This window comes from Centrocercus urophasianus, unplaced genomic scaffold (genome assembly GCF_019232065.1).
Source record: "Centrocercus urophasianus isolate 14NV4802_14NV808 unplaced genomic scaffold, USGS_Curo_1.0 seq_33, whole genome shotgun sequence".
In the NCBI taxonomy this organism is placed as follows: Eukaryota; Metazoa; Chordata; class Aves; order Galliformes; family Phasianidae; genus Centrocercus; species Centrocercus urophasianus.
The window spans coordinates 5,727,578-5,744,825 of record NW_024884900.1 but is presented as its reverse complement, the minus strand read 5'-3'; the positions used below and the strand labels follow the sequence as shown (position 1 = coordinate 5,744,825).

Below are 17,248 nucleotides of genomic sequence, written 5' to 3'. Positions count from 1 at the left end.
GCTGACAGCGGGGTTCAGAGATGACAAACGACCAGAAAATAACACAGCCTGTGAGAGTCTCTGGTCTGAGCTGTGCCAAGCTGTCTCTGTGGAAGAGTCAGCATTGGCCCTCTGTAAATGCAGCTCTTTTGTCCCAGGAGATACAGGTCACACACAGCATTTATGGCTTATCCTCACTGTTAAAGTATAAATCTTCAGTAAAGGATAATTACTTTAATTAGTTCTTAGCATTGTACAATCTGTGGAGAGATGCTTGCCTGCCCCCTGGAGAGCTTCTCTCTCAAGGAACAATCTGAAGTGGGTGAGAAGACACGTGTGGACCTAGGGCACAGGTAGCAGTAAAGCAGGATGACATAAAAGCTGCCATTGCCCAGGACAGCCTTCACAAAAAACTGTTTGTTAACATCCACGCATACCCAGTTTCTTATGTACACTTCAGAAATAAATCCAATTCCACAAATCCTGGTTTTTATTTTTCACATTTAAGACACAATTCTAGCAGCCCTTTGCTGATCACACCGGTGTCCCTTGAAAGGAAAGAGCTATCTCCAGCAGTTCTCTGCCCAGCTCCTCACGCCCTCCTCCAGCCCTGAACTCTGCAGACAGCTCTCTGAACGTGACACACACTCGCCGACGCTCGATATGCCTGCGGTGAATGGCGTGCTTCCACTTGTAGCGAGCCTCACCATACAGCACCACCAGAGATCTCCTGGGTAAGCGAATGGCAACAGTCACTTCCTTACTTGGGACGAGCCTTGGGGATAAAAGGCAGCTGCTTCCCTGTTTGCCTGAATTCTCACATGGTGACGTTCGTGTAAGAGATCCAGGGGGATTTAATTCCCTGTTTTCATTACTGAAAGTAGGAAATAATTGGATGCTGTCCTCTGAATCACAAGACATGGACAGCACAGTTTTCGAGAGCAAGTTTAAGCTAACCAGACGTTCTCCCCACAGCCACCAATCATCAAAATGTGGGTCAATGGCAGAACCTCTTTCTGGCCTGTAGTCCAGATTGCATTGTTCAACAGGCATGAAGCCACCTAGCACAGAGCAGGCCTCCATCTGTGCCACAATCTTTTTACTAAAACTTGGCAAGCCAGTAAAGCCACCAGCTTTCAACCTCTGTTTCTTGAAGTTCACTTTGGGTCCATAATCCTGTTGGAAGAGGGGGAAAAAAAGACAGCATTAAAGGAAAACCTGGGACAAGACCCGAGGCTATGATCCCTATGGGGTCAAGGCTTTTGAGTTCTGTTCTCTTCCAGCAGCTCCTCTCCAGTTTCCAAAATGACAGAACCATTAAGGTTGGAAAAGAGCTCTGAAACCACTAAGTCCAACCATCAGCCCATCCCCACCATGCCCACTGAGCCGTGTTCCTCACTGCCACATCTGCCCTTTTCTGGAAAACCTCCAGGGATGTTGACTGCATCGCTTCCCTGAGGAGCTGACTTGGACAGGCTACATTAATCTCTCTGGAATTAGGTTTCTTAGCTGGCAAGCAAAAAGAAAAACAAAAAGAACCCTTACTTCTCTCACCTAAAACTGTGTGAGCTCTCCCAGAGAGGCTGTGGATGCCCCATCCCTGGAAGCATTCAAGGCCAGGCTGAATGTGGCTCTGGGCAGCCTGGTCTGGTGGTTGGCAGCCCTGCACATAGCAGGGGGGTTGGAACAAGATGAGCACCATGGTCTTTTTCAACCCAGGCCATTCTATGATTAATGCTTGAATGTGCAACTGGAATTTGCTTCTGCGAGCAGCTGATTTTAATGAGAAGTCATTCTTGAAATTGATTTCAGAAAAAGTTCCCAAAGAAGAGCTGTTAATGAAATATGTAAGTGGATTGGGTTTGAAATGCAGAGGGATCTAAGAAGAAATGTGCTTGTAAAGCCAAACCTGCTTCTTTCGACCAGACTGCGAGGGCTTCCATTCATCCCTGTCCATCAGTTCAACCACCTCCGCTTCTTCATCCTCGCTAATGAACTCCTCCACCAAAAACACCCCTGGGAACGGAAATGCCCAGCCAGCAAATGGGGAGCACTCATTGCCTTCAGCTAAGCCCGTTGCCGGACAGTAAGTGAAATTATCCTCCCCCTGCAGAAATAACAAGAGATGACAAACACGTGAGGGGGGAAGCTCTCATAACGAGCCGTTTCCCTTCATTACCCCAAAACCTCAACGTGGAAACCGCTTGCCCGGCCCGCGGAGGTGCGAGGGATGCTGAGCACAGCCCATCCCTGTAGTACCGTCTCCGTCCCGCAGCGATGCTGGAACGCAGCTGACGCCGTCCGGGGCGCAGCGCCGTCGCGCCGCCCTCAGCGATGCGCGCCCATCGCGGGGGTCCCGCACGTTCTGAAGGACCGCGTGCCGCCCCGCCCCCCGCCGGCCCCGCCCCACCGCCCCCTCCCCGCTACCTGTGTGGGCGGAGCGGCCTGCGCGGGCCCCTCGCAGAGCAGACAGGAGCGGATCCCCTTGCAGCCGCAGCTCGGCCCCGCGCCTCCGCTCGCTGCCGCCTCATCCTCTTCTTCCTCCATCCTCCCGGCTGAGCGCGGGACGCGGCCGTTCTCTCCCCCTGCCCGCCCACGCGGCCCGGCCCGCTGCAGGTGAGGGGCGGCACGCGGGCTCGGTGCAGGCCGCGCGGCCGGGCCGGGGGCGGCCTCGCTCTCCCGGCATGCCTCGCGGCGCCGCCGGGGCCCTTAGCGCTGCTGTGCGCCGCGGGGGCCGCTGGGAGCTGTAGTGCCGCGCGCAGCCGGGGGCGCTCCGGGCCGCGGCGCGGCGGGGCGTCGCGGGGCACCGGGCGGAGCGGAGCGGGGGGCCCCGGTGTTCCCGAGCGCTTGCTGGCGCGGGACTCGTGCCCACAGCGCAACGCGGCCGGGCCGGGCCCGGGACGACCTGCCGCCTCTCTGCCGCCGCGTTCGGGTGCAGCCTTTTTGTTTCCCTTCTCGAGGCCGTGCCGCAGCCCCGTTCGAAGCACTGAGTGCCGAGCGTCCGGCGCCTGTTGTGTGCGGAGGGGCAGGGGGACGCGGCTCGGGGCCGGCAGGGCAGAGCTTTGTGCCGGGTGCAGATAGAAGTTGCTTACATTAAGGGCGGCTCGGCGAAGAAACGGCCGTACCGAGCTGCGGGTGTTGCTATGGATGGTCATTAATCCCGAGTTTGAGGAACGCGGAGGCTGCCGGCAAGGAGTCCGGCCGTGTGGGCAGCTCTGCGTTCTGTATCGCCTCCCCCAGAGGACGCGGTTGCTGCAGGTGAGCTTATCCTAAGCCCTGCTGTGGGGCCGTCCTTGGGCCAGAGCCTGGCTGCACTGCACAGCCCTTGACGCCGAGAGCCCTCGCGGTGCACGCAGCTCATCTGCAGCCAGCCTGTGGCTCGCGGAGCGAGCTTTTGGGAAGGGCTGGGTGGGCTCGTTTGGGGTGTGCGCCCACCTTAGTGAGTAGCCCCACTATTCTCATCTCAGCCGTAGAAAAAGAGCGCTTCAAACACAGCAGCAGAAGCAGTAGCCGACCTCATCACGTTTTTTTCTCCCCTTTGGAGTCGGTCGCAAAGGATTTCTTCTTATCCCTGTTTGTTTTCCCAGGGGGGCTACGAGAAGAGTTCTTACAGCTGCTTGGTGATTGCAGCTGGAGGACGGAGATAAACATGTCAAAAATTACTACAGAGCTTCTTTTGGAAAGAGCGGTTCCGAAATCCACGAGGCTCCGAAAGATAGAGACACTGAAGTAAGTGCAAGCAGGCCTGTGGAAAATTCCAGATGAATTCAGCATGGGTAATCCTCCTTCCAGGCATTTCTACTGAAATAAGAGAAATCATGACAAAGCCCAGAATTAGAGATGGTGTTCTCAGTGCAGGAGCAGTGAGCTGCCACAATTACTGCCTCTCTTCACCATATATGTTTCCTGGGTTCTGATTTCCTAATGCTAAGAGGTGTTCCTTCCTTCCTCTGAAACCACTTCTATCTTTGGTAGCAGTTGCTCAGTGTAAATAGGAGCAGTGCTTCTGGTCTGGATCTACAGGATTTTCTTAATGTTTTGGCATTATGTCCATTCCCTTTATTTTCTCCTCCATCACTTTGCTCTAAATCCAATTATATTACTATCTGCAACATTGCAGAAAGGGAGAGTGAGCTGACATGCTTAGCAGCCTCTAAAGCAGTTTTATTGCTCAGACTCTCTCAGAGGTCACTGAATGTAATAAATGACTTTCCAAGTGGTAAATAACAGTGGGATATTTTTTAAATTGAGAACTGGTCACTCCAAGTGACTCATCTAGCTGATTTCTGGCAGGTGTCTGTGTTGTTTTTGTTGCTGATGGAGGAGCTCTGTGTTTCATACGTACGTACAAGTAACTTCTCTTAGTTTGTCTTGTGCTGAAATAATTGTTTTCAGGGAAAACTTGAAAATTTATCCATAGAGTGTGGGTTGCAGGAATCTGGGTAACAAGGTGTTGTTCAGGTGGCAGAAGCAGTGAATTTCTAGAAGTAGTTTTTCCATGCAGCTACATGCCATGATTTTGAAGGGTAATATTTCTGAAAGTCCATTTAGGGGAGCGCTGTGCTGAGTCTCTCCCAGTCCTTGTCTGTGTCCCAGCCCCAAGTGATGCTGCTGCTTGGAGTCACAACAGCAGTCACACTCAGTCTTGCAGCCTTTTCAGCTTTTTGTGCGTACTTTGGCTGGTTAGGCTTCTGAGATGACGAGTGGGAAGTGATCTTGCTTTCTAAGTTCATGTACCTGATTTATTTGCATTTTCTGTGTATGGCCCTTTATTTACTAATCATTATAGATGGAGATTCTGTTTGTTAGAGGAACTCGGGCTTAGGTCCTCAGGAGACCCTGGCTGACAGTGCTGGAAGTTCCCTGTGGGCTTCAGCTAAATGGGCTAATCAACCCTGCACCATCCTTCCTGTAATACACAGTTTTCAGTTTCTCACTGAGGAAGGCTGCTTTTTCCCTTCTCAAACCAGACTGAGGGGTGTCCCAAGGTGTGGCCTCGGACCCTGTAAAGGTCAGCACTCGTTTTGCACTGAAATGCAGGTAGCTGATGTTCTCTTTTCCTTTCAGCCTGTCCAAGCTGCAGCTGAAGACTGGAGACTTAGATCCACGTTTGTTTTCACGTCTGAGGCATCTACAGAAACTGGATCTCTCTGATAATTTATTGGACAAATTTCCCAACAGTCTAACCCTGCCTGATCTGCGTGTCCTCAACTGCAACAACAACCAGCTGGAAGATGTCACTGCTCTGAAACAGTTCCCTCTGCTTGAAGAGCTAAATTACGAGAACAATGTGTACCTCACAGTGAGTTATTTCCCATTCTTACAAATATTACGTAGAGGGGGAAATAAACAGCAATTGTACCTAGTTCTCATGTGTTATTCTAAAGCAGCAAGTGAGGGCACCTTAGAAAGCACTCGGTGCTTTTACTCTGCAGGATGTGAACAGAATGCCCTGCCTTGCAGGCAGGTCAGAGGCCAGTTTCACCACCACCACCTTGTGTTGGTGTCAAGTACTGCAGAAGTGCGAGGCACTTGTCTGCATTGCTGAAGATCCCAACTTACAGAGGAATCCTAATTTACAAGTGAAAGTTATTTGAGTCAGAAACGCTGAGAAGATTTGATGAAGTATGCTTTCTCACATAAATACGTTCTGCTCTTCCTTGGCTTGTATTTTAATAAGCAATAAATGAACTGAAGCAACCACCATGTGTACAATTTTTGTAACTCTGCTGTCTTTCTAGCTCAATGATGATTATAAAGTGATGTTTCTTTTGCAAAATCTTCGGCTGCTCAATGGCAAGGACATAACCAAGCTGGCTAATCACGTGAGGCGTGTCAATAGCCGTAAGCTGACCAGCAAGGTAAGATGGGCAGTATTTTCTTCACTTCTGAACACCTGCAAAGTAACTAAATACCGTGCCACAGTATGGGATGTACTTTAAATACCTCATTACTGCTTTCTCTGGTCACTGCTTGCATTTGTTGCCACTTCTACCTTCAGTTTCAATCAGTGTGAGGACATTCTGCGTTTCCATAGTGCTGACTCTGTTGGAGTACTAGGCTGCAAAACTGGCAGGAACTGACAGCCAGAGAATTCTTGTCTAGCAAAGAGGATTTGTCATGAATGCTCCACAGGGGCAGGAGCAGCGAGGGCTGTGTTTGAGCCTCCAGTTTCTAGGTCACTCAGTTGCCATGCAAATATGGAAGAAACGGAGTGCTTCCTTACCAGCTGCATGCACCTCTCCATCTAGTTGATGTTACTTGTCGTGGCCCCAGGAATGGGAGTTCAAAACCAGGCTCAGGGTGATCTTGATTCTCCCAGCATGCTCCAGGAACAAGGACTTGTTTGTTCTTTTGCTCTGCATGCCTGGAATGGTTCTCCCACTTGCGTACGTGGTCATTCAGCTCATGACAAATTCTCCCTTCATTGTGCCCAAGGTTCAGAAGCCTTTTGGAGCCAAGATATCTGGATTTATAAATGGTGGTGGTGTGTGTGTGCTGTGCTTGTGCAACACTTGAACTGCAAGAAAACTCAAAGATGCCCATTGTCACATAGCTGTTATAGTTACCTGTCAGGTGCTCTCTGCAGTGAAGCATGGTGTGAGACTTCTTAAGAGCACTTGCTGTGAATCTAGAAGCACGAAATCAGGCATTGGTCTGAGTTCATGTTCTTTGCCACACAAACTTGGATCTGAGGGACTGGATTTTGTTTGCACTGAAGTTGTGCTTCAAGTGCTGATCAAATAAATTAAGTGCCATCATGTGAATAGTGGAGCCACAGGGCTAACAGCTGAAATGTTTTTACGAGTACTGTTGTGCTTTAGTTTTCTGTAGTACACTGTTGAGTAAGCCCAGTCTTTCTGTCTAGGTTACTGCTCACTGGGAAGAATTCTTCCGTGACCAACTTCCTGAGAAGTACACAGCTGAGCAAGTGAAGTCCATCAAGAAGAAGTTCCTGAAGTCAGTTCAGACTAATGTTGTGTATGGACCCAGCTCCCTGAGTGAATTCACCCGCTGGCGGGTGAGCTGCTTTTCATTGACACTCTTTTCTTCTGGCAAGGGCTCTGCAGCCTGATCCTGAACAGCTCTGGTTGAAGTACTGTGTGGATTTGGGCTCAGAGGACTCTTTCAGAAGGATGGTATCTTTTCTTTTTCTCATTGTTTTGTTAAGCAGTTACAGGAGCACCAATGCAAAGTGTGCACCAAGATGCAATGATTGTCATTAGACATTGTTTTTTAATTCATAAACAATAATGACAGTTGTACTAATTAACAAGACTATGGTATTCCTAGTACTTAATTTTACAAACTGCAGATCACTTTAATGGCAGCCTTTAATCTTCTTGCTTCCATCAAAGAAGCTGTATGAAAGGAGAAAAGGTAATGACAGAACTGTAGTTGCTCCTAGTGAGGAAAATTACCATTTCATCTATAACACAGGGTTTAACTGTATGTGCATCAGCTTCCATCACTCCTTTGTCTTGTTTTACTGCTGGGATGTTGTTTTGTACCTGAAGTCCATGACAGAGTGAAGTTCTTGGATCAAGAAGCACAGACACAGTCAGCGATGCAGGCTGCCACTGATGTTGTTGTATGTGGAGGTGAACAGTTCACTCCAGCTGGCAGTGTGATGCACTGCAGGGTGGTGATCATCTGCAGAGGTCATTGTAGTCACTCATTTGCAGTGCAGATCTGCAGATTCTGGTCTGTCCTGGGCAGTTTGCAGCATCCACATGATTTGTATGGTTGATCAGAGAGGCGTGGTGCTGGTGCACCAGCCTGCACATTTCAGTATGATCAGTGAAATGACCTTGTGAAATTCATGTAGAATAGGGGGGAAGAACATACTTTAAAGCCCAGCAGACCAACTCTTGTCATGGCATATCAGAGTTTGGCTGTGGTTTCTTATTGTCTTTCTTTTGTATCTATCAACATATTTGTTTATAAGGTGAAAATGATTGCAGAAGAGTTTCTGACTTGCTCGCTGGGTCTGGAGTTAAACACAGATACTGAAACAGAAGAAAACGTGGATGAGAATGAGGAAGAAAGTGCAGAAAGCTCCAAGGAAGCTGCAGAGGAGGAGGCTAAGGTAGGTGATTTACATTAATGATTTACTTTTCTTTTTAAATTAGATTTTAGCAAATTCAGTAATGCTTGTCAGTTTCCTTTAGTGACCCTGTGCTGACTGTAGGGGCAGCCTTAGGCTGCAGCCTGTGTTCCACAACTGGGACTTATTTATAGCCAGATTGAAGCCATCCCAGCAATAAGAAGGTTGGGTTGCTATTCAAGAAGACAGAGCTGTTCCATTCATAGGAAGCCCAAAAGATTTCATGAGTATAAACCAACCCACTCCACCCATCCTTTGGGGAAGCAATATTTTTGATGAGAGAACTGGGCTGACACGGCAGGCTGAGATGGTGCTGGCCCTCTTTGGAACAGCTGCAGACTGAATCTTCTCAGGCCATGGGCCAGATTTGTTTTTCCATGTGTGTAAATCACGAGTAACTGGGGCAGGAGAAATGAATTGCAAACTGGCTGTCTTTAGCTTCTGCCTCTAGGAGCTCTGAGAGTCTGAGCTGCCTGATTTTTGGAACCTGGTCTATGACTCCAGGAGGGTACTGGGATTTGAATCAAGGCTCTTTCTTACTTGCAAACCATCTGCACATCTTGGGGAAGCTTCTGCAGAAACTGACAGCATGTCTTACAGGTTACGGTAACTCCCAGAAAGAGGAAAAGAAATCGTTCAAAATCACGTTTTGGAAGGAAGAAGTCCAGATCCCAGGCAAAAACTGAGGAGACGGTACCTAATCCCAGAAATTCCAGTCAAGAGGAGGATGATTCAGCTCCTGATAAAGCAAGAGCATCGAATGAGCCAGCCAAAGAGGCAACCCCTGAGCAGGGAGATGAAGGGACACATAAGAATGGAGAGAAGATTCCCAAAGGGCAAAGCAATAGAAGATCCAGCCAGCTGCCAGGAGAACAGAAAAGCCAGGAACAGGACAACGGGGTTGTTAACTTGACCCCAGTGAAGAACTCCAAGGCCAAGGTATGTTTATCCCCCCTGCTGGGGACAGGTTTTCAACCTCTTGGTTTAGTGGGAGGAGCTGCACTGAGCTGTCAGCAGAGCTCTGCATATCTTGGAGCTTGTGACTGGCCAGGTATATTGTAAGTTACAGTTTTATTCTGTGTTTTGTTTTAAATCTCTGAAATTTCAGGGAAGGCCCCCCTTTGGAGACAGTGAATTCTCTGCAAGGAGTGGATGGACCAGCACTCTGAGGTGGTGCTCTGAAAGCCTGTTCTTAGAAATGGGACTGGCATGGGACTTGCTCTCAGATCAAACTAATGGCTGCGTGGGGGAAAGCATTTCCCTCTCAGCTCTTATCAGTGGGGTTTTAAAAGGGTTATTCACATTTCTCTACAAGAGAAAAGAAAGTTCCATGCTGGGGTCTGCAGGGCACACCTTTTCCAGTTTCTTTTTCAGGGGTCTCGAGCATCAGTGGCATCTTAATCTCACCTGCCCAGGAGGGCTGAAAAATACTCTGGTTTAACTCAGATTGCTGTGTTTGGTAGAGGGTTCTCCCACGGCAGTCACAAACTGCTGTTAGGGGGAATTAATTTTCTAAATGTGGATGGTTTATTGTAGGAGGATATCAGTGTAGAGCCATTGCATTTTCTCCAGTGTCACAGTAAAGGCAACAGCCGCGAGGATTTTAAAACGCAGCTCTGGTCCTGTGTCTTCGAGCCATTGCTGGACTGTGCACCCAGGAAAGGTGAGCTCTTAAAGAGGTTTGCAGGATTCCCTGAACCCCCTGGCTCTGGAATCCCAGCAGAACCCATGTGTTAGATCCCCAGCTTCATCAAGCTGTAATCTCTGTTGTCAGGAAGAGATTTGTGTACACATTTTGCCTTTGAAAACAGGAGTCTGGGAGAGCACCAGGCCGTGGGCAGTCTTCATGTGTTATCTGTGAACTTCTCACCTTCTCTTTTCATCTTTCAGATCCCATTGTGAGTTGTTCAAGAACTGTGGCGACGTGTGGGGGGGAGTCTGTCTGTCTGATCGACTGTGAAACAGGGGTGGTGCTGAAGAAGTATAAGGTGGCTACAGAGGTGGGTTGCAGATGTGAACGATAAGCATTAAATGGAAATTCCATAATCCTTTTTAATTCCATAGACAAAATGGTAAACAATTCTGAAAGAAGGTTGCAAGCATTACTGTGGGATTACTGTGGGCAGGTCTTAAAAGATGGGTAGTAAATATTTCCTGCTAGTTCTTCTAGCCTGGTTTGTTTTCTTTTTCTTTTTTAAATCAGTTTTATGCCTCTTTTTTTTGTTTGTTTTTTTCAGAGAGGCATATGTGTGTGTGTATCCAGGCTGCTAAGGAAGCTTGACAGCATAGACTAATAAACATAATAATAATAATAATCCTGTTTTGATAGGTTTTGTTCTTCCAAAGGTGTTCTGAAACGCAGTGCTTATGCCTGAATGGTCGTGTCAGCTCACCTGGATTGCTCCATGACAGCTGTGTTACATCTGAGCTAACAGCCTTCCTGCTGACTCTCTTTCATGCTGTTCTCTGTTTCTTTCTGTCTTAGGAGTTCTTCAGTGTTGCATGGACAACTCTCCCAATGGTGATCAGTGACAGTCGGAAGAAATCTCATAACATCTTGGCAGCTGCAGGGAGGAGAGGGATTGTCAAACTGATTCATGTGGCAGCTGACTTCTGCTATGGAGAAATAAAGGCTCATAAAAAGCCCATTGCCACCGTCTGCTTCAGCCCAACTCGAGAAACTCACCTCTTCAGTAAGTCAGTAGTTCAGAATCTTAGCTTCAGCACCTAATCTAGAAAAGGTTGGGCTTCCTTCACAAGGGGAACTGTCACCTTGCAAGCAGGTATGGGAAACTGAGTGCTTACTGGGACCACGCAGGCATGAGTATGGACAGGTGAATGCAGGGAGTTCCTTTTGGATGGCATTAGAACACAGCAGGGGCAAGTTGTTTCAGACAGAGTCTTATTCCTTAGCTGAGGTGCAGCAGCTCCAGTTTCTCGCTTGGTAGCTCCCTGCTGTGCTGGCTCTCAGGGTGGCTGCCACACACTAGCCACAAGCCGTTCAGTAGTGGATTCGTTCCGCAGGGACGGGTAAGAAGAATGACAGGCAGAACGGCTGCTGGGGGCCAGGCAGCCAGCTAGCAGGGCTCTCATCAAGCATGGCAAGAGGGACATTGCAGCATGTTGTGGCCTGTTGGGTTTTGTTGTTCTAATGAGCAAAGCAATGCACTTAATTGCTTTGAAATAAATGAAAATCTGTGCCTCGTCAGAAATTTCTATCTGGGTCCTGAGGTAGAAGTGAGCTGCAGCAGGCAGGGCTGCTGAGATTGAGGCTTAAGGAGCAGTGGGAAATGAACCATCTGTTACAAATTGCAGCTGCATTGTTGGGTCTGTAAAGTAAGCTGTTACAGGGACATTCAGACCACACCTGCACCCCACAGCGCATTGTCCCTCTTGCCTACAATTGCTCACATCCTGGAGTGGTTAGAGTGCTACACCAACCATTACAAGTGGAATGTCTTTAAAACATGGGCAGCTGCAGTGGGTACTTCACAAGAGTAAGCTCAACAGTGTAAAAAGCAGAAACCTAAAGAGATTGGGAAGTAGCTACCACATCCCTGTAATGCTTAGTGCAGGGTTGATGAGCTTGACAGAGTTGCTCAGGCTTTTTTTTATTTAATAAAAATCTCTTGTAATAAATTATGTCTGCAAGCTTGAGGACAAGACATGTTAGTGTCTTGTTTGAGTTAATGCTAATTGATTGGCATTCTGATCACTGAAAATACTCTCTTGGCCTTGTTACTGCTGCCACTCAGTCAGCTGGGTGACAGACAGTAAGAGTCTTTTATTTTAAATCTGTCCCTAACTTTCCCAATGGGAGCTACTGTGGATGCAAACACAAATGTGTGGAATACAGCAGAATCTGTCTGAGAGTAGGGACTGTAGGCTCCACAGGAACCCACTGCCAGAAATGGGAACTTGAATGAGTGCTAATTAATGTTCTCATGAAGCCACAACTTGGTAACAGACACCAGGAACCAAACTTTCCTTTTGTCTGCTCCTCTTAGAGCACAAGAATGCAAATGACTGAATGCCTGACAATGTCTGTGAGGTGGTGTTGAGCTGGGATCCTCAGTGACTGCTGCTGTACTTTAGTGAGCTCTGTGATGCCCCAGGCTTAGTGTTACAGTTCCTGACAGGTAGAATTGCCAGCTAGCATGAGAAGAACCAAACGAGCAGCAGTGTCACTGCCTGCCTCTTCTGTGTCCTACAGCTGCATCCTATGACAAGCGAATTGTGCTGTGGGATATTGGAATTCCAGACTGTGACTACAATTTCAAAGCAAGGTAAAGGTACAAAATACCAGATGTGGCCAGTCCAGGAGGCTCTAGCTATTGCTTTGCAGCACCACTTCACTGTTCTCTTTTTAGCCAGCTGCTGGTACTGGAATGTTTGTCTGTACCCTTACGGATTGCCCTGGTGCCCACCTGCCCAGAGCAGTACCTGCTGGCTGGCTGTGAAGAAGGCTGCTTTACGTGGAATATCAAACTGGAGAAGGAAGAGAAAAGCAGGTGAGAGCAAGAGTTGCTTTCTGTAACAACAGAAGTAGTCCTAGCTTTATTTCATATGGAGGTCTGTGCCAGGAATGCAGCATGGCTCACCAAACTTAAAGGGAGTAAAATAGCAGTCCCTAAAGCAAGCAGGCTCCTGGAAATTAAAAAGTCCAGGTATCTCAAAAATTAATTTCAAGTGGGGATTAATCTGCTTTATCTGGAATGAGACTAACGTGGATTTCCATTTCTTGGGTTCTGTATCTAAGCACATTTTCAGTGCTGCTCATTCGGGACCTGAATTATTTCACTCTTCCTTCCCCAGGCCTTTTGAAGCCTCATTCAAATTTCCTGATGAGGAGGGAGAAATGTCAACATCTCACAGGGTTGACGGTTTGGCTTTTCTGAATGATGATGTTGTAGGTGAGTATAAACACGATAGCCAGATCCACAAGAGGTGAGGTACCTCGATGTGAAGGACAACGCAGAGGAAGTAAATGGGGTGTGACTGCATCTACTGTAGATTCTGGAGTGCTGTGCTCAATGGAGTTTCCTTCTAGACTCGCTTATCTTTGTGTAAAGATGAGGTATGGAGTCACATCTGAGCAGAGCTGGAAAAAAGATGGACTCAACACAGCAGACTTTGCTTAGCAGTGCTGAAGTGGGAGGGAAGAACCCTTTGCTGTTCAAGGGCTGCTGGAAGCCCTTTGCAGAGGATTGGGAGTTCCCACAATTTGGGGGCTCTCTAAGACCTAGGGTGGGTCTTTCTGAATAGCTCTGCCTGTTGCAGTTTTGGAACATGTGTGGGACTAAGAATCCCCCTGAATCCTCCAATTATCCTGAAATAAGGTAAAAGAAGTGGAAGTGCTTGCTGCTGCTGTCAGGTTCCATGTCTTGAAAGCCACTTTCCGGATGGACTGCCTTCCCCAGCTGTTTTGAAGCACTTCTCAGCACCTTACATCATCTTCCCCTTTTCTTCCCTAGTTTCCAAGAGCTCCAAACCAGGATGCATATACTTATGGAGCTGGAGTCGATCTTTTGACAGTAAGGGGAAAGGAAGCCAGAGAACAGTGTCTGCAGTTATTCTAGCTGAACTGGAGTGGTCCACAACAGACTTGTCCTATCTCACACTCAGCACCTGCCCAGGTAAGGCAGCACCCTTCAGCACTCCCAAGCATCAAGGCTGCACCAGAGGCAGCCATACTGCTCAAGGTTTACTTGTTCACAGTTGCAAATGTCTCCTGCTCGCTGGAGGAGCCTGTTGTTTAAAGCAGAGGAGTGGATTTAATTCCCAGGCCAAGAGAACATAGCAGGCCTGCCCCCCGTGAGCAACAGGAGCCCTTAACTTGCAGCACAGTGCAGCTAATGGGCACCTGCTGCATGTAAATACTTGAGACTGTTCCTTGACTTCTGAAGGCAGAGGGGTTTTACCTTGGTGTGGTGCAGCTGTCCCAGGGCTGTGTAGGACTAACAAAGAGTGAAGAAACCTGATCTGAGCATCACTTTTCAAAATGATGAGACTATGGAGTCTGAATGGAGGCTTTTTTTTCCAGAGCTGGGTATTTAGTATTGTTTTTTTTTGTGCCAGAAAGATAACTTTGCTGGAATGTGACATCTTCTGTTGAGAGGATAAAGCACTGCCTTGAGCTCAGCTTTATAGACCAATGTACCCTCAGCTCCACTCTTGCTTTTCTGCTGTTTCTTTTGGTCTTACAGCAAAACTGCATGTGTTCTGTGGTGATGAGAAGGGAAGTGTGTGGATATACCACCTCTCAAACTACACCACAGCGTGGAGCTCTGCAAAGGGAAAACACTCAGACAAGAGAATCCCACCCACACAGGTAGGTGTCATTTACCCTTTGTGACAGAGCTGTGCTGCTCTCCTGAGCAGCTTCACAGCAGAACATGCCTACTGTCTTCTCTACCTAACATTCATGGCCAATTAAAACCAATCTCCAGAGCGTGACCAAGGCCACTTCAAATCACACACACACAATTGTGACAGGGATTATGAGCTGCAAAGCAAATCTGTTCGCTCTCGTGTGCTGTAGCTTGACTTTTCCTAGGAAAAGGCTGCTCTGAAAAAACCACAGTGGTTAAATGATACGGCCTGGCTGTGCCTGCACTGCTGTCTGGTGTGCAGCCACTGTTTCCCTGCCTGGATGAGTAGAGGGTGACAGCAGCAGCTGCTCCTTGGCAGAACTGCGTGTGTTGCAGAAGGGCAAGCTTCTGGGATGTGTTCCTGCCTCCCTTTTGCTCATTCTTTCCCTGGCCTATGAAAACACTCCTGTTTTGGGTCAGTACTGTGCCCTTATAGAGGTAACTGAACAACGACACGTTCACAAAGGCTGTGAGGCACATGAGCTTTAACTGTATGTAAATATGATGTGACCTCGTGTTCCATAAACGTAAACATGCTCAAATCAGCAGTCAGCTGTTGGAGGAGTGAGGGGGAGCTGCTTTCCATTTTTCCTTTTTGATCAAGTCCCTCTTGCACTGAACTTCAGTCCTTCAGTAGGACTGGCATGTACCTGCCTCCCTCAGGCAGGGGAACAACCTTTCTATTCAGCTCCACCACGTTGGATGTGAGCCCTCTGTTCCAGCAGTAGACACAACCCAGGCCCAACTGTCAAACCAGGTGTTGCAATAATGAACATTCACCAAGTTTTAGGAACAGTGACACCGTTCCTTTTCTACACAAACTCTGTTCTCCTTGCAGATTCTCAAGTGGCCAGAGCTTCGAGCAAATGGGGAGCACCTGAGTGAAGTCTACATAAACAACGTGATAACAGACCCTACTTTCACTTACCTTGTTGCTCTCACTAGTGTGAACATTACAGCAATTTGGAAGAAGTCATAGTTACTTGTTATAGAATTTCATTCCCATGCTTTGAAATAGTGCAGTATTAGTGACTGTTACCCATGTAACCATGAAGTTTTCTAGACCAGCTGTTACGTGCAAAAGGTACAGAGTTTGTTAAACACATCCAGTCATCCAGTTCTTTTTTCTGTAAGTTTACACAATTTGTGCATTTGTTTTATAGAAACAACACTTAATAAAACACAGTAACAAATCTGCTGCCAGAATCTGGATTTCTTGAAATGGAAAACCAGGAATGTGATCTGCTGCTGCCACTCAGCATCTCCAAAGTACAGTTAAATTGAGCTGCAGCCTGGTGCACATAGCAGCATTAAGGCTCCAAGTAGAAAAGTAAAAATCATTGTAGTGAATTAAGCCATCAAATCAAACAAGACTTGGCAGACACAAACCTCCCCTCCCAATACTGCTGCCAAAAATAAGCAGGATGAAAAGGAAAGTAATTGCCATGAATGAAGGTTTAAATAAAGCATTCAGCTCCCAGACACGTCATTCTTCATCAGAAGCGCAGTCCAGTCTTGGTGTGCTCATTTTACTCGATTCCTTCCTGTTTGTCTTTGATGGCAACCTGTAAAGCACACAAACAGAACTGTCACTGAGCTGGAGGACGGTTTAAACACTGATCTCATCAGTCTGATATCAAACACCAGAACATGTGCAAAATAAGATGTAAGCACCCATGGAAACCTGAGCAGCCGAGCAAACACATAAAAGGGGGTTGGGTTGGAAGGGACCTCAAAGATCATCTTGTACTAAGTCCTGTGTCACAAGCAGGGTTGCCAGGCACTAAATCAAGCATCAGATCGTATATAATTTGATTTTAATTACAGTGTTTTCTCTGCTAGCAAGATCATGAGAAAATCATTGGTAGAACTGTTACAGAGCACCTGTGTAACTCCTGCAGGGCACATAAATAACCCTCAGGAGGAGCCTGGCTTGCAAGGAAGTTCTGAGCAACTGCTCAGATGAGTTTATTGCCATAAGGCAGCACCACCTCTGAGATATACCATCCCTCCCTTTGGTTCAAAGCACGAGCTTCCTGCAGTGGAAAGAAATGAGCTCACCCTGAATCTCTCCTCGAGGAGGGACAGCTCACTGATCAGATCTGTGATGGCGTTGGTGAAAGCCTCCTGGGGGCTGTAATCTGGCGTTGTTTGGACACGGATGATGATTTTGTGTTCCAGGGGGTGTGGGACCTTGTAACCTGCAAACAACACCTGAGGGTCCTTCAGTAACTGCCTGGAAAGGAAAAGCAGCAGTGAACAAGCCTGCATTAAAATACGTATCTGAGCTTAAGGAAAGCCTCATTACTCTTAACCAGCCTCCCCCCAAATTTCCCCAGCCCCTCCTCAGCTCACGACTTGATGATGTTCCCCAGCGTGTGGTCCTCCTTGTTGATGGTGAACAGACAGGCGTTGGGCACCTTGGTGTCCTTGTTGATGGTGATCCTACACAGCACAGGGGCCGTTAGGGCAATGTTTCACTGCATACAACAGCCTGGGCGGCCGTGGGGGGGGACTAAGGTGGCACGGTGCCCTCCACCGGTCCCCCCCACGGCCGCCAGCCTGGTTGCTGCTCACTTTTTCTCGCCTTCGAAGAGAAGGAAGGACTCGAAAGCCGGAGGAGCGTTCATCCCGCCGCCTCACGCTCCCTCCCCGCCGTTCCTGCGGCGCCCAGAGCGCCACTTCCGCCCGCACTTCCGGTGGTGGCGCCCCCTGCCGGGCGGGAGGACTGCGCGCACGTGTCCTACAAAGACTCCGGACGCGGCGCGGGGCGAAACTGCACCTTTATTGC

General features: G+C 48.1%; 3 protein-coding genes across 5 annotated transcripts; 1 reads left to right on the top strand and 2 right to left on the bottom strand.

Annotated features, from left to right (window-relative positions):
• Positions 1-446: 446 nt before the first annotated feature.
• Positions 447-2,543, bottom strand: ALKBH4 (alkB homolog 4, lysine demethylase). Its single transcript, XM_042830091.1, has 3 exons — positions 2,407-2,543; positions 1,889-2,086; positions 447-1,155 (listed from the first exon to the last, which is right to left on the bottom strand). The coding sequence occupies exons 1-3, from the start codon at positions 2,524-2,526 to the stop codon at positions 514-516; spliced, it is 960 nt and encodes a 319-aa protein (XP_042686025.1). The 5' UTR covers positions 2,527-2,543; the 3' UTR covers positions 447-513.
• Positions 2,438-15,650, top strand: LRWD1 (leucine rich repeats and WD repeat domain containing 1). Of its 3 annotated transcripts, none has more exons than XM_042830089.1 (16): positions 2,438-2,595; positions 3,567-3,708; positions 5,047-5,281; positions 5,721-5,840; positions 6,848-7,000; positions 7,928-8,068; positions 8,687-9,025; positions 9,623-9,749; positions 9,977-10,086; positions 10,572-10,779; positions 12,300-12,372; positions 12,457-12,597; positions 12,902-12,999; positions 13,561-13,722; positions 14,293-14,417; positions 15,296-15,650. In XM_042830089.1, exons 2-16 carry the CDS (start codon positions 3,629-3,631, stop codon positions 15,434-15,436), a joined length of 2,253 nt encoding a protein of 750 aa, XP_042686023.1. In that variant the 5' UTR covers positions 2,438-2,595; positions 3,567-3,628; the 3' UTR covers positions 15,437-15,650. The 3 variants fall into 3 exon arrangements, with proteins under 3 accessions (XP_042686023.1, XP_042686024.1, XP_042686022.1); XM_042830088.1 differs by lacking the exon at positions 2,438-2,595 and adding an exon at positions 2,960-3,237; XM_042830090.1 differs by lacking the exons at positions 2,438-2,595; positions 14,293-14,417; positions 15,296-15,650 and adding an exon at positions 2,958-3,237 and having other exon boundaries at positions 12,461-12,597; positions 13,561-13,646.
• LOC122166367 (DNA-directed RNA polymerase II subunit RPB11-a) lies at positions 15,550-17,133 on the bottom strand. The gene is made up of 4 exons (XM_042830092.1): positions 17,035-17,133; positions 16,813-16,902; positions 16,519-16,693; positions 15,550-16,022 (listed from the first exon to the last, which is right to left on the bottom strand). The coding sequence occupies exons 1-4, from the start codon at positions 17,085-17,087 to the stop codon at positions 15,987-15,989; spliced, it is 354 nt and encodes a 117-aa protein (XP_042686026.1). The 5' UTR covers positions 17,088-17,133; the 3' UTR covers positions 15,550-15,986.
• Between the last annotated feature and the right edge of the window lie 115 nt (positions 17,134-17,248).

Bases quoted from the DNA above. Each gene is read 5' to 3' on its own strand.
- ALKBH4 (XM_042830091.1), bottom strand. From the start codon at position 2,526: ATGGAGGAAGAAGAGGATGAGGCGGCAGCGAGCGGAGGCGCGGGGCCG. The intron at 2,087-2,406 runs GTAGCGGGGAGG...TTATTTCTGCAG, and splicing joins AGGCCGCTCCGCCCACACAG to GGGGAGGATAATTTCACTTA. The intron at 1,156-1,888 runs GTTTGGCTTTAC...CTCTTCCAACAG, and splicing joins AGTCTGGTCGAAAGAAGCAG to GATTATGGACCCAAAGTGAA.
- LRWD1 (XM_042830089.1), top strand. From the start codon at position 3,629: ATGTCAAAAATTACTACAGAGCTTCTTTTGGAAAGAGCGGTTCCGAAA. The intron at 3,709-5,046 runs GTAAGTGCAAGC...TTTTCCTTTCAG, and splicing joins CGAAAGATAGAGACACTGAA to CCTGTCCAAGCTGCAGCTGA. The intron at 7,001-7,927 runs GTGAGCTGCTTT...TTTGTTTATAAG, and splicing joins GTGAATTCACCCGCTGGCGG to GTGAAAATGATTGCAGAAGA.
- LOC122166367 (XM_042830092.1), bottom strand. From the start codon at position 17,087: ATGAACGCTCCTCCGGCTTTCGAGTCCTTCCTTCTCTTCGAAGGCGAG. The intron at 16,903-17,034 runs GTGAGCAGCAAC...TGTGCTGTGTAG, and splicing joins CTCTTCGAAGGCGAGAAAAA to GATCACCATCAACAAGGACA. The intron at 16,694-16,812 runs GTGAGCTGAGGA...TTTCCTTTCCAG, and splicing joins CTGGGGAACATCATCAAGTC to GCAGTTACTGAAGGACCCTC.